The 23,897-nt window shown below is 35.0% G+C and overlaps 1 protein-coding gene across 6 annotated transcripts in view; it reads right to left on the reverse strand.

Moving 5' to 3' along the window:
* PAN3 (poly(A) specific ribonuclease subunit PAN3) overlaps positions 1 to 23,897 on the reverse strand; it is an 81,398-nt gene that overhangs the window by 12,692 nt on the left and 44,809 nt on the right. For 5 of the 6 annotated variants that reach the window (XM_062567177.1, XM_062567173.1, XM_062567174.1 and 2 more), the window contains 8 exons: positions 16,615 to 16,862; positions 15,919 to 16,023; positions 15,181 to 15,238; positions 13,881 to 14,042; positions 13,492 to 13,608; positions 13,259 to 13,360; positions 5,087 to 5,252; positions 4,592 to 4,679 (listed from right to left, as the gene is read on the reverse strand). In XM_062567177.1, coding sequence (XP_062423161.1) covers positions 4,592 to 4,679; positions 5,087 to 5,252; positions 13,259 to 13,360; positions 13,492 to 13,608; positions 13,881 to 14,042; positions 15,181 to 15,238; positions 15,919 to 16,023; positions 16,615 to 16,862 — 1,046 coding nt within the window. The remainder of the gene's footprint in view (positions 1 to 4,591; positions 4,680 to 5,086; positions 5,253 to 13,258; positions 13,361 to 13,491; positions 13,609 to 13,880; positions 14,043 to 15,180; positions 15,239 to 15,918; positions 16,024 to 16,614; positions 16,863 to 23,897) is intronic. The other variant, XM_062567172.1, reaches the window with a different exon arrangement.

A 23,897-nucleotide genomic window follows, 5' to 3' on the forward strand; every position in this document is an offset into this window, starting at 1 on the left:
GCAGAGCATTCCCTACAGCCACATCTCCCAGATGTTGAGGCACTGAGTAAAGAAAATGTTTCCAGGTCTCTCAGCACCCCTGCTATTTCCATATCAATGGCTGAAGTATGATTAAGCATGAAACTAAAAATGAATAAGGAACATAATAATAGAAGTTAAAAAACGTGGAACATGCCATAAAATACAGGACAAAGTAGTGAAAAATGGATGTGGAACACTGGATAAAAACAGTAATGGTAGAGGGGAAGGAGACAAAAAGACGGATCAGTTTTTGCTACATGAGAATTTCCAAGTATGAGTGTTTCTTTGCCATATGGCAGAGAAACGAAACAGGCCAACAACCCCCAGTTAGGCAGAAACCTATTTGCTTCTGCTACCAAGCACAGTCAGCTCGAGCAGTAGAGGACACTGCTGTAGAACAAAATAGAGGAATCTTGCTGATGAGACATCTGTAAGAAGACATCTGCAACATGGAGCGCAATGCCTTTTTTGTTGATTTTTAGGTTTTTTTTCTCCGCCCCCCCCCCCAAAAAAAAAGACTTAGAAGACATGTATTTTTGTTAAACAAAAGATCTTTGTTTCTGCAGTCTCCTACTTCACATTGAACTTATTCCAACTTTTGATATATAGATTACCTCTGTATCTATAAAATCCTCTATCACCACACAGCTCTAATTTAGACACCCAAAATATACAACTTGAGGCAATTCTCCATGGAAAAGTAGTCTTTCTTTAAAATAAGTGCTTTTATAATATAGATTGCATTAGATTTTAAAAAGTTTATGAGAAAGATATACATTAATATCAGCCAGGCTATTCTTATTCAGGCTTTTGCCAATTTTGAGTATTCAATTTGCAACTCCTCCCCACCAACACACACACCCCCAAGGTAAATTCAATAAAATAGCTGTCAGAGAAGATACAACACATCAGTGCAGCCTCAAACACATAATTTAAGTTATAGTCACTGTTTGACTTAACTTAATGGCTTGGATACATCCCACCTAATTTTAGGAACTTAGTTGAATTGATTTGGTAAGGCGTCTGTCTGATCAATTTAAGATTTCTGTATTCTAGAAGGCAGTTCAGATTTTAAGCTAGCTGAACTGCTCTCTAGAGGTACCTCACTCTTCATTGAGGGTTAAAACCCAGAAATGAAGTGTTATTACAATAAAATTATTTGTCCAATCTTTAAAGTGTTACAGTTGAAAAAGATATGCAGATATTCTTTTTGTGTCCAATAAAATAGAGCAATGGACTTCACGATTTATGGCATCAAATGCCTATTTTAGGAAGGTTCCAACTGTCATCCACCATCCAACTCTATCCATGCACCAGGGTACAGAACTTCCTAGGAGCTGAAGTAGATGGTCTTTTTTTTAAAAGGAAGCAAATACACGTATTACCTCCCCTTTGATAACTTGAATAGGTTCAGTTCTTCCTGCTTCTAGGAAAATTTTAAAGAAAGCACATAAGAACTACTAATCCTTCTTCAAATGGGGACACAAGAAGCAGATACAGTCTTCCTGCAGTAGTACATCAGGTACAATCACTTTCCTGCTTGCCCCTTATGCTGTGCAGTCCATGTATTTACAGATCACATTAATTCCTTTTGCTGCAGACTTGCAGAGGACTTTTGCTATGGTAATCATTGACAGTGACCACTAAGTTATACTAAGTTAATTCACAACTTCAAAGAAAAACTTTCCACCTTTTAAGTAAAGGCTGCTTTTTTGTTCAAAAGACATACCTTGAATTCAACTAATAACCATTTAATTAGCAATTCAATTCACAATAACTGTAGCCTGTATAAAAATATTCTTATCTCCTGAAAGCATTACTAGTAAAGATTTTATGATCATCTACGTTGCTGACAGAGACACTGAATGGTATTAGACTAAATCCCAATCTGTTGGAGACACCTTCAGAAACAGCCCTCTTCATTAAATGTCTCCCCATTACCACATAAATTTTAGTGTCAGTGAACAATTTCAAAATTAACTGAACTAACCCTCCCTCCCTTCTGTGTATGTGTGTGTATGTAACATACACATGCACACTTATGTAAGATGCACATCTTTTAATATTGAGACACCTGTGGAATGAAATCAGATGCCCTGGAGATATCCAAGTATTTTATACAGCTGGAGTTATCAGCCAGCACAAGCTAGTCAAACAAATCTTATTTTTGACTAAATCCAATTTCCATAAAATCTTTGAAACTGGCATTTTTGCTTAGCTTGTCTTGTTAGAGCTCAGAATGAACTGTTTCACTGCTTTGCTTGAATGACTATCAAATCAAGCAGTCTACAACTCTGTGGATTGACTTATTCTTTTTAAGAACTAGAATTGCACTTGGGAATCCCTCCAAGTTCCTAGCTTTTTTTGTTATGATTTTTTTAAAATCAGCATTAACACTTCAGATACATCTTCAGTCAGTTTCTTTGAATTTGGAGGTTGTGTATGTGAAAGTTATCTTGGCTTATAGAATTAAAAATATTTACTTTGAGCAAATACAGTCTTACATCCCTCATTAAATCAATAAAACTATTCTCTCTTCATATGGAGAATATTCATCTTCATTTCATTCCAAATACAGAAATATTTATTAAACCTTTCTGCATCACCACTTACAATTTTACCCTCCGTCTAGTAACTGACTGATACAACTTATGGATTTTTGAGGTTTTGGTTACAGGTTTAACCATCTTGTTTTTAATGCAAGTGGTCATTCATACTTCACTTTTTTTGTAAGCTTCCCTTATTGATGCCTTTATTTAACTCTAACACGATTATAATAAATTAATGTGTATAACAGTTTCTGAAAAATAGCCCGTAGAGAACAATTGTATTCCTTCTGCATTGCCCCTTCTTAATCTCTGTTCTGGCCAAATTCTTTCCTATCTATATTAACTATGGGAAATAGCCAGAAAGTGACAAACACTAGCAAAAATACCCTCATCCACTGAGGACGGCAACAAGGAAATGCATATTAGGTGGGCAGTAAACCAAAAGATAACCTACATTTTTAACAGTCACAGGAGTCCCAGAGGAATTCAGGAACTGGGTCATGGATCAAGAGGAAAAAGGACAAGCAGCAGCTGTTACTGTGTAATTTTATCTGGCTAGGGCAAACAGAGGTGGAGTATGATAAACACCTCCTGAATTTCAAGGAACGAACACAGTCTAGAATCTCTGTAGGAACAAAATGGATTGTGAAAGCCCAGCTCTTTCAGAGGTGGTGGCAAAAAGAGGTAGGATGAAAGTTTTGGACTCCAGCTTATATTTTCTACACTCTACACCTTTTCTGGTTACATTTCTGGTTTAGCAGTAACACACTTGAACAATTTGGATATTAACAAAGTATAGATCATGCAAACAAAGCCACTACACAAGCCAAAAATCAGGCAAGCAACTCTCTTAGTAACATCAGGTGTTAGGTTGTTACGGTGTTAAATGCTTTTGACAGCTGGAATAAAAAAATCTCATTAAATTTTTAGGAACAGAATCCTTCACATCTATCCCTATGAGCTCTTAGCTGCTCTCCACTAAGTGATTACCAAAAAGCCCTCTGCACTGATATCTAGCTGGAGGACGGGGAAACATTCTTTGATGCACTACTCAAAGTACACTGAAAATTGCTTACTGTATTAAAAAAAAAAAAAAAAAAAAAAAAGTTGCTGCATTCTGGGATGAGGTCTTGAATAAGCTAGTTTCTGCCTGGCCAAAGTTCAAACATTTCATTTATTACTAGCAGAATCTGAATGAGCAATTTTCTCAGTGAATAAGCTCAATTAATGAAAATAAATTAAATCCAATTCCCTGCTGTGGGGTTTCACTCCCATTTCTGACACGGTATGTGAGGACTGCTGAAGCAGTATACTTCACCCTGAGGGGAAGCGAGGGAGAGAGGCACTCTTACACACAGTGATACTCCAGATGACTGAGACAGTTTGTCAACTCTAAAGGGGTCCTTCTTAATTCAGAAGTTATGCAGAATCCACAGTCCAGAGAACACTAGGAGAGCAGAGAAAAACTAGAAAGCTAAAAGATACACTAGATACTTTTAGGAGTGAAGAAGGCTTAAATGCAGTTATTTAACATATCTCTTAATCCTCTGAAGAGGCATTTATTGCTCAGTTATTCATGTTAAAATAACAAAGAAGGCAGAATAAAAACTGATTGATCTCAAATTCTGTTCACTGCAAATGTGAACCCAATTTTGTGATATTATCATGTACCTATCAAATCCAGTATCTCTATTACTAAGACTTTTTTCCTCTTCCTTTAGGAAAGAAATCTGTGATTTCTATCACTTCTCATTCAAGTTTGCTAACTCCTAATATAATTTGTTCTGTAAGTTCGCTGAAATTTCAGAAGTAGAAGATAGCAAAATCAGCTTTCACATTTATAAATTACAAACAAACTCAAAGCATGGAGGAACAAAAACCAAACCAGGACAGAAAAACAGTTATTTACAAATATATACATATTTTAATTAAACTATAGTCCAGTCTTTTAAAAGGAATCGTATTGGTTTTCTATACTCCTCACCCCAAGTCACCAATCTAACAACGCTCTGTTGTCTTACCTGAAACTGAGCCATTAATGCCAGCGGATTATTCTGACTGTTGTCAAATGTTAAAACATCAAAGATTCCAACACAATTAACTCGTAACCTTTAGGAACAAGGTGGAAAAAGAAGTGTAATCTTGTTGGTTACTTGATTCTTTCTCCAATATTTTTAATATCAAATGCTTTATTACTACAAGAAGTCATTTTAGTACTTAGCAAACTACTGTGAAGGAGAACATATTAATTTTACTAAGTGATGTAATGTGACAGCCCTCAGTTTGGAAATAATTCAACATTTCTAAATTGGCAGTAGCAAATCCAAAAAGGACTTTGAAGATAACACACATGTCCTTCTGAACTGTGTTTAACAGAACTCAAACATTTTAGCATGCCAGTTAAATTCAAAGAACTTTCTAGTTAAACTTTGTTGTTTCCCTAACAATAGTGCACGGACAACAGCTACAATGAACACCGATCACAGAGAAGGACCTAAAAATAACGCTCTTCTTACCTTGTTTTGCCAGTTACTAGAATCTTTGTGGGATCCATAACTCGGCAGGCCAGTCCTGCTGTATGAATAGTCCGTAACGCAGAGCTGAGCTGCACGATATATGCCCATATCAGAGACTCTGGAAGCAATCCAGCATGCTGCCGTGGCAGAGGTCCATCATGCTGACCTAGAGGCAAAACATTATAAGCATCAACTAAAGGCTACTATGTACAATTAAAGTTAGTATGTTTTGAACTACACAATTAGCTGACATACTCATTTCATTCAATCCTATTGAATGAACCTAAATCAATGGTCACTGAAAGACATATTCTTATCATGGAAAGATGATAATACAACACTGACAATCCTTTAGGCATTATTATTGTTTTTCACTCTCACATTCAGAAAACCTAGACTGATTTTTAAATTTAGGATGAATATTCATTACAAAAAGGGCACGGGTTAAAAATTAGAGAAAGTGCGTGGTAGTGCACCAAAATATGCAGACACTCCAGAAGCAAAAATGCAAGTATTCTAAAACAATGAGCAGGTATCATAACCACAATGTATCTGCAACAGATCCTGTTTTGCCTCCTTTATGCTAGAAAGGCATAAAAATTAACATTCTATATCCTCTGATAAAACAAAGAAGAAAAAGTAACAAGCTAATTTCAAACTTCATGGTAAATCAGAATAGAAGATTTTGTGCCTAAGTATCACTGAACAGAATGTATGTTCTGCTGTGACCCAGCTCGCTGACAAACCATCACCGCTAGATCCGTGTTTCACGGGCTACAGGAACACAACGCATCAAATCACTTCCAAATGAAATTACAGTTCTCTTTTCAAAAAGTAAAACTAATTCTTTATAAAGCAACACTCAAACTCTACATTGCAAACTATTCCTGAGTAACACTAAGTTGGATATGAGAAAAGTAAGGTATAGTAAAAATAATGTTTGTTTTCTAAAATGTATTTAACAAGAACAAGTTGCTACTGTTTATGTGGCACAAAGCTGAAGGAGGGAGGAGAGAGTATTCCCAGAAGGTACTGCATCTTAATTTTAAAAGAAAATGTTAGACACTTCATAAGGCAGACTCAGTAGTAATGCAGCTAAATTTGGGACCAGTAACATATCATCTCTATTCAGTGCAATCACATAGACATCTAATTCAATTGTGAACAGACTGCATTCCTTTCCAAACATTTGTTTCTCCTCCCCACCCTGCAGAAGCATATTGACATTTTCAGACACTTACTAAAAAATATGTATTTTTTATATATCTTTTTATCTATCTCTGTGTGTACATTAAGAACTAAAATGCACTACTGAAGCAATTTTTGTTAGAAATGTTACTGACTTTATGGTGATGGGCTGGGGATGTTCTTGGCTTTCACTGCTGTTTATTTTTTTAATTTTAGTTCATTTTGCTGGTTTAAGGTGCTTTGGTTTAGATTCTAACAGTCAGGATGCTACCTCCTTTAAACAGCAATAACCTTGGCATGTCTACTGATGGCTGAAGATAATGAGATATTCTTCCTTTTTTTTTTCTGGCCTCTTGATGAGCCATTATGCAAATCATTTCCCACAAACCATCAAACCAGTCATTTCATTTAACAGAGTTTTCCTTCATGAGTCTCCCTTCTTTAGCATAAAAATTATGATTATACAAAATGACTGAGGAGACATAGGCTCCTTTATTAATCAAAGCTCCTTCTATAGCTATTATTTGCTATAGAATATGCATTTTACTTGGCAAATAACAGTATGTCTGATACGTTTAGGACCACATACAGACACTGTAAGAGAGCTATACAAACTAAATTTCTGTCTAGAACAGAAATGTTGCTCTTATTTCCAACAGGAAAAAAAAAGCCAAAACTTAGGGGTTATTTCTCTACATGAAATTTAACAAAAATAGTACATGCCCTTTGATTTCCAGATAAAAGCAAAGAACATTCAACGCATGTGGAAAAGTTGAGAGAGACCATAGAATTCAACTGCTCCTTTCTCTCAATCAGAAAGTCTCAACTAAGTAGCAACATTATATTACTACTAGAAAAGCTTGCTTGAGGCTACAGCTGAATCTAGGCTGCTGCTTTCATGCTGGTCAGCTGCACCCCTCCTTCCTTCCTATGCGCTGCAGGCACAGTTGAAAACACTGGAAGAATTTGTTTTGCAATGCCCTCTTGTATATCTACTTAAAACAAGTAATTATTGAAGTCTGTCCTGTGAAGGGCTATGAGGCCTGCCACAGACAGGCAGCACCTCAGTGCACGGTCATCGGATGCTCGAGGCGAGCTTTGCAACCCAGCTCCTTGCACTTGAGCAGCAGCCACCCAAAGAGGTGGATCCAGACACTCACTATTCAGGTAAAAACCCAAGTAAAACTTTTGAAGTGGTGCTGAATACAGTAGAAAATTTCACAATATAAGAAAAAGTTACGGAAATGATCAGAATTGCTTTACTCCAAGTAGTGGTATTTCAAATGTATAGTATTTGATTTGAAAGAGGCTTCCTATCACAGGCTGACTCCAAAGCCACAGCATGCAGAATTTCAGGCTACCCTTCTCCCATCTGTATTGCAGGGCAGACTCATTTTTCACTACTTGCATCCCTCTGAGATGTAGCACATCATTACTAATGATGGAGAAGATTGAAAGTGTTTTCAGAATGGCAATTCTTACATAGGCAAGCCATTACTTTCCATGTAAAATTAAAATAAGCTCATTGTCATCATTTTTTTTGAAGTTTTCTACAACAAGGTTCGCAGCTGAGCAACATATGTCCTTCTCCACTTCTCCCTGCCCCCCCTTCAAAAAAAAAATCAAAGTTTTGGCTGGGCACAGTTCAGGGATGGGAAGGTGCAGATGGTAGCAGGACCTGCTTTAAGGGCTCAGTGAGGAAAATGGTAACAGACAGTCAATTCTCACCAAAGATTTCTAGGGGGAAGGAGGAGGAGGCGGCCAGGAGGGAAGGGGGCAAGGGGGAGGGAGCGGGGAAAAAAGCCGAATGAATGATGTAGCTGATCACTTAATTGAACCTATCAAGCCTGTAAATCCTTTTACGTTCAAAACCATGAATTTGTTGGGTGCTCAACTGCAGTACTGAAAGTCAGATAAATGTGAGTAGCCTTATTTCTTCCATACTTCTCTAGGAAAACCTGGGCTTCATTCAGTTTTACCTTTCTCAGTTTTCAATATACAAGAAATGCTGCTAATGCAGCACTACTTTTTGAAGGAAAAAAGCAAAGGTATTTTAGGATTATTCCTAGTTATATGTTTTGCTCAAAAAGCTCAAAATGAGCAAAACAGTGTATATGCTAAAGCACTACACTTCTAGATTTCAGAGTTAGCTTCATGAACTCATTAAGAAATTAATATATTTACTGTACTTGTTTTCAGAATAGTTTTAGATACAGAAGAATAACATCATACCAACTCTTAATGTTCATATACTCTTTTCCTTCCTCCAAGACAGTCTAAAAACACAGTTTAATTTTGAAATGAAGTTTTCTAAAAACACATTTAATACCTAGGAATGAAAAAAAAAATGCAAAAATGAAGTCCACTTTTGTGCAATAAACACAACTGCTGATGTGTCCAAAAAGAAAATAAGGTCCAGTAAAACTTGCCTATATTCCTTATGAAGGAATTCCTTCATAATTCCTTATTCCTTATTTATTGTAAAGCAGAATCATTGCTTCTGAAAACTACGATTAATATTCTTATTTTAATAAATGGACCAAAAGACTTCCAATCAGGAAAACTCATCAGGACAAAAGAGAAAACCTTACTGGCAGCAGTGGATAGCTATTATTAACTTGCCAGGATTTTTCTAGCTGATATTGTTTTAATATATATGCAATTAGAATGGTGTTTACTGTTCAATATAATTAGTTACTGAACCATTTTGAATGCTATTTGTTATAGAACTGTTTCAGGTCTTTTTGGGATAACTTGCTAAATTAAAGAGAAATTCATTTCTGCAGAGATGCATGCACTAACACTGGCTGTACTAACTTGAAATTGATTAAGTTGGGAAAAGCTAACAAAAGCTCCCTAACAATAGATGTAATGTTAAATTTACACTCTCTTGATATAAATAAAAGTGTATTGACAAATGAGGACTGCAAATCAAAGAAAAACTACTGAAATAAATGTATTCTGACTAATACTTAACTGTCAAAAACTAAAAGTCAGCACTCCAGTTTTTAAAGCTTGTGAACATTCAGTAAAATACGACAAAACAGCATCAGATTATCACACTGTACTGCCTGAAGAGGATATTTCTTTGTATAAAGAACAACATAAGGAATAAATTCTATAGAATTAGGAACTAACAAGGATATTAGTTTACAGGTATTCAATATAAAAATCAAACACAAGCTACTAATTTTTTTTCACAACAATTCCCTTTGATGAAGTTCTGCAACAGGGCCTGTAAATAACATGTCAATAGAAAAAACCTGAGACTGACCACATTGACACCAAAAAGTGACATGCAAGACAGCTATGTAAACCACAATCGTTGTCTTTTTAACTGTCAAAGTCTAGTGTTGCCAACTGCAGTGTTCAACATAAATAAGGCTGCATACCTGAAATCAAATTCTCTGAGTTCACTGATCAGGTTCACAGTGTTGTGCCTCCTAAAACCTTTAAAAGCAACTGCACTAATCTGGGCCTCATGCTGCAGAGTACCCAACTTCCATCCATTCCCCTGCTTCTCTTGGGAGTCTCCTCTAGGCAGGCAGACGGCCAAGAAACTCTGTGAGGGGATGGAGAAAGGATCCGTGAAGGCAGGCAATTCTGAGAAATCAAGTTATAGGTATGCAATCTTATTTTCCTCTTTTAAATTGCTCCTTCTACTGCAGCCCAGACTAAAAAGCAGCAGTTAACAACAACAACAACACAAAACAGAAAGAAAAAAAATGAAGGCCAGAGCAACGATTTGCAGAAAGATTTGGCAAAACTGGTGAATTTCACATGACTGTTTTCTAATTTATCTAATGAAAAGACTGAAAAATAAGGTTAGGAGAAGTGCCACAGGCAGGAAAGAGTGTTCTTCCTAAATATCACTTTCAGTTCTGTCACAACACTTCATTTAAATTAAATAATACTTTGTTTTAGCTAAAGAAAAATAAGCATCCTATTTTCAGTTTCAAAGACTATACCTATCTATAGAAAAAAATTTTATTAGGTCAAATATAAGGTAGAGATAGTCCACCAGCCTGTGTCAATGGCATACGTACAAAAATCAGAAGAGTAGCCTGAAATAAATACCTAAGAGCACATAACAAATAGAATTTTCTTCCAGTTGACAGTGATCTGCAGCTCAGAGTTCCTAATTGCAAAGGCACTATGTAGCTTAACAGTTTTCAAAGTGTTTCTCTTCCACCAGTGTGTTCACTTTCCTCCTGAACCCAACTAAACCTTAAGGATTCTTGAAACTTTGTTGCAAGTTGTTATGGTTTAAATATCTTTTCATTAGTTTTGAACCTGCTACCTGGCTAGAAAGTCTGCTATCTGATAGTAAGCAATTCTTGCTTATTCATCTTCTCTTTATCAGTGATGATTTTTCTGATATCTATTACATTCCAGTTATTTTTTTACTACAGCATATATCCTCCACAATATTTAAAAGTATAAGGAACCCTATTCCACTTTGCTGTTCTTCATAAAGAAGTTGACCCGTGTCTTTGATCAACCCTGTCATCTCCTCTCAACTTCTTTGCTCTTCTTCTGTACCCTTTGAGAGTGGGAAGGGGGACCAGAACTGCAGATGGCATTCAGGATTCACATGCATCATAGATTCATGTTTCTTCCATTTTATTGCTTACTCTTTTCTTAATACCCTAAAAATCAATTTTCTATTTACTGCTGTTCAACAACAAGTCAATAGTTTCCTTGATTTGCTTAACTATAGCCAGACATCTGTTATTGAGGGGTAATAGTCAGGTCAGAAGACATCATTTTATACAAAGTCAGGGTTATGCTTTCCCTCAATTGCACTGCTTTACATTTGTGACACTGAATTTCACCTACTACTTTATTTTTAAAAGATTCAGTCTTATATGATCGTTCTGCAACTCATCACAATTAGCCTTTGTTTTTAACCAATCCAAACAACTTGGACCAGCAAACTCTGACAGACCATTATCCATCTTCAACACAGATAAACGAATGTGCTAAGAAGTACAACTTCCAGCACATATCCCTGTGATATTCCACCGGTGACCTCCTCTCACTGTAATGATCAGCTCTTTAGTCTTACCCTCCATTTCTCATCTTCTAACCAGTCATTAACTTAACTGAGAGCTCTCTCTTATCCCATGGCTGCTTGGTTTCTTTTAGAGTCTCTGATGATGGACTTTGAAAATCAAAGACTGCATCTATTGGATCTTCCATCAAAATAATAGGCATTATTTCTCTTTATAGAAGCCAAATTTATTTTTCTCCAGTATGACAAATGAATACATATTACCAATAATTTTATGAGAGCTTCTATTAATTTATCTAGAACAGACATTAAATCTTCTGTATACAATGCTCTGGAGAGGTATAATAAAATTAAATAATGACTGATTTACATGGGAATTGAAAATCACGGGCAGGTGACAGTCAGAAGTATAGTTCTGCAAGTAACAGTGATTAACCTAGCGGAAGGGGTTCCATGTTTCCAAATAATTTTCATGTAAAGTTCACTGAATTTGTTATTACATTCTTTAACTTGCCATGGAATATGACAAATCAAGCTAGGGTTTCCTCTGTCCAACACATCACCTTCAAAAACAATACAGGAACTCAAGTTCCAACCTTTTAATACTAATCAGCCCATTGCAAATCCAGAGGAAAACATTCAGTATACAAGCAATCTGCAAGCCTTTGAACATATTCACACACTAACAATCCGTTATGCTATGACCCACCAGACAGCTAAACAGTTTTCCATGTCAACATTTAAAATGGATTAAGTTCACAACTAAAGCCTCTATTTTCAAAAAATAGAAGAAAGAAGAAATCTTAGCTTCTGGATCTCTTTAAATGCTGATAACCTAAAGATGCTTAGGCAACATGTATGCTAATAAAATAAACAAGGCCGGCTCATAGGCTTCAGCGTTCCCTGCTCATCCCTACTACTGGGTCCAACTTCAGATTGGTCTGCATTGAGCATGAGTTCAGGCCAGGTGACCTTCAAAAGGTACTGTCCTACCTAAATCACTCTCTCATTCCGTTCAGCTATTAGAGTACTACTCAGTGCAGTATTGGCCTGTGCTGATAGTTTTGGCTTACTAGAGTTCAGCTAACATCTGAGCATAGTTTGTGGAACTGCATGGGTGAAGAACTGGTTCCGACAGGCAATATTACAACTGATAACATTCTGTTTTGGAGAAGACGACAGTTTAAATGTATGAATATGAGCTCTGCTGGGCTACCTGCATGCATAGCCACCAATTTTATGAATGCAGATGTAGCCTTAGTGATTCCTTTGAAGTCAGAGTATGAATCTCAAAAAATTTATGATGTGAAGCTTTTGAAAATTTTGAAAAGAATTCACATAATACGAAGTTTTTTAAATCCACTTCTTGTTTTCTTTAATTGCTACTTAACTTTCTTAAAACATTACATAAAACACTAATTAGTCCTTGTAATACTTTAGGAATAAGGGGGGAAAAAAAACTATGTAAGTGGATGACATCTAAACAAATATCATGGTGACAAAGCATATGCCATGTGTGATTTTGAAAGCATCTCCAGTAAGTATTAGGTGTCATCCTGTGACAAACCTTTAATTATGACTGCAGAGATTTCAACCCCCAGTCCTGTGTTCAAACTTGAAGATTAACCTGCCAAAAACAAATTGTAACTCCCTTACAAACTGACTTTAATTTTACAAATTGGTCATAAGCCAAATGTGAAAGGTAAGCTGTTCATCATTAGACCTTTTTCTTAACTGTTAGCTTTAGTTAACCTTTTTGCTTATTTCAAAAAATTACATCCAGAAATTTTACAAATAGGAAGCGAAGAAGTTGTTCTCTGATACCAATCAACTTATGACAGAACTGATTAGGGGAAAAAACAAGCAAACAAAAAAAACCCCACCAACAAATGACGATTTATGACCACCTACACATATACTAAGTATTGGAAATAGCTTATAGGAGTGAAAAGATAATGTATTTTTCTTACCCCATTTTCGTTTTGTGAAATACGCATCAGCACTAGGGTCATTGAAGTGTCTGCTCATCATAGTCTCTCCTCCAGCATGAAAATCATATGCAAACACAAGAGCTTAGAAATAGAAACATGTGACAATTAACAACTAAAACATATTCAGAAAAGGTATCTCAAAGAGACCTTTTCCTCCCTCACCCCCCACCCCCCGCCAAAAAAAAAAACAAGAAAACAAAAAACACACTTACAATGTTCTCCAAATGCTTTAGTGGTAAATACTTCACGCAAGGTTACTATATTTGAATGCTGAATTTTTTTCCACATGTCAACCAATACCATGCACTTTGTGTTAACTAAACGAAAACCTGACAAAACAAGAGAACCTGTAGTTTAAGATACAAGCTGAGGAGAGAAAGGGATTTTTTACTTTAATATTTCTTCTGAAACTACTGAAAAGCCCATATCTAAATAAGAACAGAATGTTAATTTAGGACTCTCTTGCTCTCTTAGCTCTTCTTAGCTAGTTCAAGATTTTCACATAGAACGTTAAAATACATATTTAGGCTTAAATAAAACTTGCACTTCCTTTTTTTTTTTTTTTAAAAAAAAAAAAAAAAGACAATTCAATTTTTCTCACCATGTATCCTCCGAAGGCAATATGGCAGGTCATCTTTGCTATTTACAGCCTTATAGCACGATGTAATGTACCCAAAGTTGCTTGTTTTCTGTATTCGATTGGGCGGCGGCAGTGGTTCTAGAGGAAAGAGACTGTGGTAGCTGTCCACTTCTGTAGGAACTGCTAAATCAGTTTGTATACAGAAATGCATTAGATATCAATTTTGAGAAAATTGTGGTAGCAGAGAAGATTAAATCTACTAAGTCATTAATATGTCAATTCTTAGCATCATCTTTTAGATGCATTAAAGTCAAAATTCAGTATTTTTGCTTTGATATCAATGTATAGACAGTATAAAGGTTTCACTAGTTGTCTTCAGAAGAAGTGGCATACCCTCCTCAAAAAAAAAAAAAAAATTCTCTCCATGATTCTCACTTTCCTTAAAATTTTACTCTTCCTGAATCACCTTAACTTCTCCCCCCAGCCCAATTCACAGGTAAGCACCGGTTTCCATACAGGCTTCCAGAATATCTTTTTTAAAAGCCTGTTTTCATCACAAAAAGAATAAATAAGAATACTGTTTTGTGCCTTAACTGTTTAAGGTAAAGAGAGAGCTAGAGAGAAGGGGAGAGAGAGAGGCTGAAAGGTTTACAAATCGGATTAACAGATTACCCCTGGAAGAGATACACTTGTACCTCATCTAGATTAGTAAACTAAACCACATTTCAGACTGTATCATTGTCATATTAAAACATAGTTGAAAAGGACACTGCACCCAAAGCAAGCAATCTGTTTAAACAAAGATGATCGCAGTCAACTGTAAACTCTCTAAAAACCTAATCACAATGAATTGTATTTATTTCTCTTGCCAGACAATGCCTTCTCTGACACCGTATCAATAGATCCACTTAAAAACAACCTGGTTTGCTAATTTTATACGTAGCACTGGAAAATAAATGAATCCTTTAAAGGGACACCTAATATGTGCAAAATAATACAATGTTTTCACAAGGCTATATTCCCTGATTCAATAATTCCCTTCTAGATAATTAAAATTTTCATAAAAAGTAAAAAAAAAAAAAAAAAAAAAAAAAAAAAAAAGCTAGGCACAAGAAACAAATTTAATATTTATAAAACGCTCTGAAATTCAACATATTAAAAACACTGCATCAGGTTATCCTCAGCCCAGGCTGATGATTATGTCCTCATGAAAAAATTAAAAACAGGATTTATTTTTTTTAAAAAAATGCTGTTAATATTAAATATTCCTCTGCAACTGTGCATATGATCACAGCTTAGTTTATAAGAAACTCTTACTTACCAGGCACATCAGCTTGATCAACCTGGGCCATAGTTATTAAGTGTCTGTTGATCAGTTCCTGAAGAATAAATTATGTCAGGTTTCAAACTGAAACAGGTTAGCATACTGTTAGCTTATCAAGAATGATAACTGAATTATATATTTGAAAGACAGACTACTTGTACCAGAATAGCTAGTTGATGCAAGAGTCTTGGGGGGGGGGGGGGGGGGGAGAATAAAACACACTAGCTTGGGGAAAGGAAAAAAAAAATCCTAGAATGCACAAACTCTTTCCCCAGAAGAAAGCAGCTGCAGAAGACGTGTTAACCAAAGTTAGCATTGGCACCTAATACTACGACACTGAAACAATGGTCAAAGCAGCACTCAGCAAATAACATCTGCATACACCTTCATTTTGGTGAAAGATTTTAAAACTGAATAGGATTACAGCTTTAAAGGAACACTACATAAATGAATTCAAACACACTAAGGTACTACATACATCAAAAGTATTTACTTGAATAGGAAACTACAGCATGCAGTTTAGACTGCAGTCATGTACACTGTAACCTGCCCTTACCCTCTGTGGTACTCTGTTTGCCACAGGACTAGATTTTTTAAATTCTCCATAGGGAAAACTGACTGCAGACTGTGTTTATTTCTCTTCTACTATTGGTGATTTTCTGCTTTTCTCTAAGATATACAGTCTATATTCTCTATAAGTCTATGTTCTCCCTAAGATATTCTCTATAGTCTTACCTGTCTGAGTTCATCTGCCATGAAGAAAGAAGGTGCGTTTGCTTTAGGCTGCATGTAAGCAACATGAGGTGCAGCTGGATGGTAAATGTGGTAATTTGGGAATACCTGAGAACAAAACATTTTTAAAAATCACTTTAAAACCCTTGAGGATTGGGAAAATTCTGAGATCTATTATCCTTTCAATTTCAACTACTGAACTGCAAAGTCTTCAGACACAGGACGTTATGAATATACTGCCAGATGCATTACAATTTCTTCATGAGATATTCACTAATAACAATTTCAAGAGTGCATGTATGTCTGTGTGTGTGTGTGTACATTTTCACATTTTTGTACCTGCTTTGTTCCTTCTCTGCTGTAAACTTAAGATTCAATGTATCAAGAATGAAAATCTGAAATAACATTTGATGTTTTCTCTATGGATATATGACACAGAGACATACACAAAATGCTTTCTCTACTGCTATGTAAAAAATAAAATTCTTCATAGGGGAATAAAGAGTATACAACACCACACTCGTGTTTTCCCTAGTCTTTACATTTCAGTGATCTTAAAGGATGACTACAACATAAAATGCCAAATATTCATACAGCATAAAGGTTTCAGAGAGTAATCTTGAGCACTATTTTTAAAATAATATTAACCAAATCAGCATTTCAGAACTCCATATACTTTTGTATCAAAAACAATCATACCATTCCTGTGAGAGGTGCTGGAGTTGTATCAGTATAGAAGTATGTTGTTCCACCCACTGTTTCCTTCTGGATCACCTGGCCAGTAGATGAAGGCTGAGAGACAGCATTAGCAACAGAAGTGGAGGCACTAGTAGGCACCATATAGTTCGCTGGATTAGGAGTATGACTTCTTCTTCGTGGAGCCGGAGATGTATGAGGAGTTATTTTAGGGGAATGAAGAGGAGAAGATCCTGCTGACAGTGACATTCCTTAGAGAAACACAAGAAGATATTCTTCATCAAATCTCTAGCATCAAATAAAACTAATTTGCAGCTTGAAAAAAAAAAACAGTCTTTACTACACTCTGTTCAGAACTGAATAACATTCTGCACAAGTGAGAGGCAGAATGATTGTTACTTCTTTAGCAAGAGTTAAGGGATTATGTAGTAAGAGCAAAACTGAACAGATACATTTTCCCAAAGTCTGTCTTAGTTCAGAGAGGAAGGGGTCTTGGGAACTTACGACCTACAAATGCGAAAAAATTGGAATGAAATATGCAGCAGCAGTAGAAATGGGGGGACAAATCAAATTAACGCTGTGTCTAGAAAAGAGTTTATTAAATGGCACAGAGATAAAATATTAATGACTAAATGATAAGTGAATATTTACATAACAGTTACACGAACAGTTACTTCATGATAAGTGAAGCTTGCCAAGCTATAACTCGTTCAAGCTATTATGCAGGTTCTACCTTTAACTATAACATAAACAGTAATTATGAATATATGTTGTTAGAGCTGGATTGCCGATGATAACAGCCCACAAATAAGTAACATGTAAAATGCTATTTTAATAATTTTAAGGGAGAAATTATCTGTTTTCTTCTAGTAAGCAACAAAATTCATCCTCCCCCCCAGAAAAATCAATTTGTTATGTGACAACAGATGACTTCAGAATACATGATCAGTTAGGTATCTGTGCTCAGATTTTCAAATTTACTTAAAATGATTTGATTGACTGATGCTTACTATGCACAACAGAAGACAGGTAACTAATATGAAACTTCAGAAGCTTAGCGTCTAAACATAGTGCTGTGGGAAAAACACGGGCAACCTGTACTGCAGACAAGCCTTCCAGTTATCAAAAAGTAGGTTACTTTTTTTTCATTCAAGAGGTATCATAGACAGATATACTATTTATAAATGCTTCAGTTTCAGTCTAAGAACAAGCCTTTCAGATTATTACAGAAAATAAATTACTCTTCAGAAATCTCCTAGAATTACTTGTACCAGATACTAAATATTTAGGTGGTCAGATTAATATAAAGGACAGCATCTTTGAAATTAGAATTTGCTCAGTTCAGATTGGGATGTCTTTCTGTTTTAGCAACCAAAATTAAATTAGCTACATCAAGTTCCTTCCTTAAAAGGAGAAAAGATACACAACTTTCATACTTAATGCTATACAAATAGTTGAGAATTCTTCTCAAATTAAGTATTCGGTTATTATTACTTAGATATCTGCTTAAATTACTTCTGTTTATAAGCTCTGATTTGTCTTTATAGGTTGATATACAAAGGGATAATACATTCGTAACTCAGTAACATATAAAAAGACTTTTCATACTTTTATTTCTTCTCTACAGTAGATACATCATCTACGCTTACTTTTTTTAAAAAAACAAACCACAGAAGCAACTAATAATTTTAGTATTAATAGTTTACTAAGTATGTGGAAACAAAAATAAATGAAACAATACAACAGATAGAAATAAGAATTTAAAGTGTTGTCAGAAACTAATAAAAGCTTGATTTCTACAAACTAATGTTTCATCCTACTTATTGTAAAATACTGCAGTTTTTTTAAAAAACAGATTTTAAGTAGAGAAAAAAGATTCTGAAGCTACATTATTCTAATGATATCAATACAATATTTGTAACCTCAATTTGATTCCAACAATTTGGGAGTTTTTAATTTCAAATAGTATGCATAATAATTCAGCATAATTATTTATTTTGTTCATGAGAAGTGAGTAGTTCTCACAAAATGTTTCTTACATAAAATATAAGTTTTATACATAAAACAAGCCATCTTTTGCCTTTCTTTTTAGTTGAGCTTCTTCAGTTATTTATTCTAAAATACATTTTACATACTTATATATATATATTATATGTAATAAAACATAAAGGAAAGTTTTTGCTGTTTTTTGTATTTTCCTTATATTGATGTATACATACATAAGCATATATCAGCAATAATACTGCAGAATAACTACTAATTAGTGCATCACATAATTACTCATTAAAATATGAATTACAGTAAGTATTTCTGAATGACTTTTTTTTTGTTTGTTTGTTTGTTTTTGTTTTTTTTTTTTAAGTTTTTCTGAATGGAAAAAACATGTCTCCTAAAAATCTGTTTACGAATTAACTGTATGACCATAGAGTTATACAAGAATTGCTGTAATATCATGTTTATGCTACAAAAGAAAGGAAAACTTCTTCTTCAGGCAAATGTTGCCTTGAGTGACTGAGTAGTCCTTAAATATTTCATGGTACAGATGGCTACAATTTTAGAAAGGGTTTTAATGACTAAAATTTGAAGGAAGGTTAATTAAAATCATTATAAAACTGAAATATTTCTCCTATAATTTGTGTCTACAACATTCAAGCGATTCTCTTGATGGTGGGAAAGTTTGCCATGTCTATTTTACTCCACTACAATAAAACATACTATTAACTAGAATGCTTACAAGCACGTAATCTATACCTAAGAGGTTTGTGCTTCAAGAAACTTGTCTCAATAGAAAGCTCAGCTGTAGAGACCAGAGGGGGAAAAGACAACAAAAAAAAAAGAACAGATTAGCAGTCATCATATAAACTAATGAACATAATAATGGAAATCTGTTTTACTTTGAAATAAAAACTGTATGTAAAACAAAGTTATAGTATACTGTACAACTCTGATATAAACCAAAACTAGTAACTCACAACCTTGCTAAAATCATTTAAAAATTTAACGAAAAAATTCTCAGAAAATCACTGTTACTTCCAACTTTTATATTTCAAACAATTTCCAACATAAGACTTTAATATATTCCTGCCAAAGGAAAGAAAGAAATAGTTGTACATACAAACCCTTAATGTCTTTTCTTGATTAGCACGGCAAGAGAGAAAGAAGAGGAAGATAATTGTGGAGTTTTGCAAATCACTTCAAATGCCATTCCAGCCTCAGCTAAACTGTCTGAAGAAGATCAACTGGTGGACTGGATACAAGGGCTTTTCATTCGCCACTATCATAAGCATAAGATGTGAAAGAATTTTGACTAGAGTTTATTTTTACACTACTAGAAGAACACACTATGGACTGCAAGAAATTTGCTGCTAGTGCTATGGTGGATTCCAATAGGCTGAAGCAGCAAATATTTGAGGTGATAGATCCTTCGAGACCCCTGCACACTAAATGCTGAACAGACTGAATTAACAAGTATTAGCTTTAAAAGCCCAAGGCCGGATACAAAAACAAGAAAAAATACTCATCTAATACAGCGACACTGACGCAGTACTAGGTAGTGATGGAGGTAGATAAATTTGGACTCAAACTCAAAACAGTTCTCACCAACTTTATTGGGACTGTAATCACTTAAAGCCTTACTAATATTAATATTTAACCACAATGAAATAAAATGAGATGTCAGAACATGAATATCCGAGATAAGCAGCAATTGGAAATTACTACAACAAAGAGAACGAGAGAAGTGGTTAAAAACTAAAGCCAGTTGTATTAGAAAGTGAACGTATATTCCTACGGACAGTTATTGAAGAAAAAAGACGATCCTGAATATGGAGCTGATAACAATGTGGTGAGTGTGGAGCCTCTCCTCACAGAATTAGACAAGCTGTTTTCAACATGGACAATTTACACAGATACTTTTCCACATGAAGGTATAAGAAAAAAAAAAAATCAGGCTTCCCTATTCTAATTACAGTAATACTTTATCTTGCTCTCCTTTTTTTTCTTTTTTCCTTAAAAAGAAACAGGCCACTAACCCTGAAAAAATAACAATTAAGCTTTCTCTATAAGCTAGTGTTTGAAGTTCCCCTATATTAAAATTCAAATGCCAGTATAAGTACTAAGACAAACACCAAAAAGGCTGCTTCAGATTGTCCTTCCTGAACCTTATCTACTAAGACAGACAGCTTCCAATTCTCTTTTTCAGTGAATCTTTATTCCCCTCATGAAGTAGTCAAATACTATCTTGCAAGGTGAGCCACAAGGAGAAAGGGCTTCTTTCACTTCAGTTATTCACATCTTTAAAACTTTGCTATGTCACAGTACTGAAACAGAAAAATTCCTATTTCTGATCTGATAATTTTATTACTACAGTTTAGCAAAAAATAGTTCTAAACAGAACTAGTTCTCTAATAGTTAAGTTCATTTGTTAGCCAAATTGCAAGTATACAAATTATGATCTTTCTCTTTTGTGGCATTAGAATAGTTCTCAACTTCTGTAATGCTGGGAAAAAAAAACCCTCAAAGATTAAAATCGAGAACTGTTTTACATTTTGTGTTGAAATAACTTGGGGAAGGGGCTGGTATCTTGATAAAACGTCAAGTGTATTTTAAAGGATATCACAGCATTATTCATATACTATTTTCAGATTATTAATGCAAATGGTCCCGTTTGTCTTAACAATTTATTTTTCTACACGTTTTGGGAGGTTTTATCCAGTAAGAATAAAGATGACTGTCATGGTATCATACTAATATCAAAATCATTTTTGCAGTCTTTGAAAATCTTTTAATGTTAATAGCCACTATACAAGTCATCTAAATATATCTGAATCTCTTGCTGCTGTATGCATTTTAGGTAGAGAAAGAGATCATGTTCACATTAAAAAAAATTAAACTGCCCCGCTTTACTGCTGTACTTTCACTTCTGGCATTGTTTTAATTTTTGAAGTTTGATTGTGACTGAAGAAAGGGAAGTAGCACACTTTAAAATTCAGCTGAGACAGTGCTCAAAAATACTTTATGGCATAATGCTTCTAACAAAGCTTTGTAATATATATAATGTGTTTGAATTAAAAACTAAGTTGTATTTCAAATTTGAGAATGCATACAGATAAGCAGGACTGAAGGACAGGCATAAAGAATGAATTCTCATTATAGATTCAATTTCTAGGTTTTTTCATTGAATGAAAATTTTAAATTTAGCCAGTGAAGTAGGATTTCATTAAGCTTATGTGTATGCAAAACAGTTGACCTACAACATAATTTAAAAAAAAATGGAGGAATAAAACAAGTGTTCTAAACACATTTTCACACACCTTTGCCTACAAATGTACTCATCACAATCTTATCATTGGCCACTAACGATAAAACACTCAGAGGTCAGAGATAAGCATTTAACATTACTAACATTTCATCAACATAGCATTCTACACTTTAGAGACATTGTAGACTACTAGGTCCACTTCAAGAAAGAACTTATCAAAGTAAATAAAGTCAGACTACTTCAAGAATTTCTTGAAAGCTGCATCTTTACATTCAGAAAACACTCCCTTCTCAGGTTAGCATTGTTAATTGTGTATTTCCAAATTAATTAGACCTGCCTAATTCCCTAAACAACTTCAGAGTCATCAGTTCTTCCTCCTCCTCCTCAATTTTATTTGAGATAAAGCTGATTTTTTTTAAGTCTCTTTGCCACCTTCTTTTCTTGTGCTTCTTTTCTGGTACGATTGTGGCACTTCCTCAACAGAAGAAAATGCATCATATTTGATAGGGGAGATCAGAACAAGCTCTCTGTACCTCAATGTGCTTTACCCAGATAAATCTCCTCAGCTGAAACCACTCACTTCCAGCTTGGGTCATGAGCTCCGAGAACTACACTCTCCTACTCACTGACTTCTCTAAGCCAACCACGACTGCAGATGTGTCAGCCGAGCACAAGCACATCACCTTGATACCACTGGTTCCTAAGCCTGCAGGTCTCAATAGGCAGCGGAAAAAAAGTGAGTAGGATGGGAACACATTTGGCAAGCAGAGGTAGTATGGGTAACCACTGACAAGATCTCTTGCATTCTGCATAAGCTCAGAGCCTGTCTTGAACTAAATACAGAAGCAATGGAAACAGTAAACTGCTGTAATTTAAATTGATGACAAAGGCATCACTCTTCAGCTATAACCTGGCTTAAGCAAACACATCAAAGACTTTCTCTATTTGGGGCTATAGAGGTATCTTCTCTCTCTCAAGTTTAGCAAGATAATGTTTTACCGCTGGAATGAAATCTGAACTTTTCATACAGATTGTAGCATGTTTTAACGGCATGGCTACTCTGAAACTGCTATACAGACCTGTATAGCAAGCCTCTTGGCAGAAGTAATATTTGAAGAAAGTCACCAACTCACATTCACATGCAGCTGCTAAACAGGGAGTGTTTGCAAGTATGGGAATGGAAGGAGCTAGCACAGGGTATTATCTTGGGGAGCTTAAGGAAAAAGGGCTTGTAAAAGAGGGACAGACCTGTCCAAAACTGTTTAGTAGGACAGCTTCTTCCAGCTATCTGTGTAAATGACATTTTTTCCTCATTGTGTTTTAGTATTATATTAAAAGCCATGGAGACCAAAACAAGTGACTGTGTGGTGACATTATGCCATAAAGCACTTCAACAGATAAGACATGTGAAAGCAAGACTAGCCTTCTTCCATGCTGTGCCATAATAGAGATGTCAGATATGGAAACAAGTTGTCGTCTAACACAGGATGTTTGGTTTCATCTGTCATTTTTCAGTATTTCTGCAGCACTGCTGATAAGACAGGTGGAACATATATTTTCCAGGAACATCCCATTTTGTTAACAGTTATTTTGCAAATACTAGTTGACAAACTGTTTTTGGTTTACAATTACCTTTAGTGAAATCTCCAGAATTAGAGTTATAAAAGAACTGTTAATATTCTTCTGTTCTCAAGAGGCAAATCAAAGGAGTGTATTCATCCTTTATGTAACAGAAGAACTAAGCTATGGAACTTTTAACACATCAGTTCCTATAGTATTCATTATTACTTCTGAAATAAGGATTTCCTCCACTACACCATAAGCTACTATAAGCAATCTTAATCTCTTACAAATACATAAATCTTTTACATGCTTCCTGAAAGTTATTCTACTGGAGAATATACATCATGTAAGTGGAAGGAGACTTAGGTTTGCTTAAAAGAAAATTCTTACAAATACTTAACATCTGTTTTCATTGTGAATTCTTTTCAGCTTATTGGTAACTTTGTAACAGATCCCTCCAAAA

This window comes from Rhea pennata, chromosome 1 (genome assembly GCF_028389875.1).
Source record: "Rhea pennata isolate bPtePen1 chromosome 1, bPtePen1.pri, whole genome shotgun sequence".
Classification (NCBI taxonomy): Eukaryota; Metazoa; Chordata; class Aves; order Rheiformes; family Rheidae; genus Rhea; species Rhea pennata.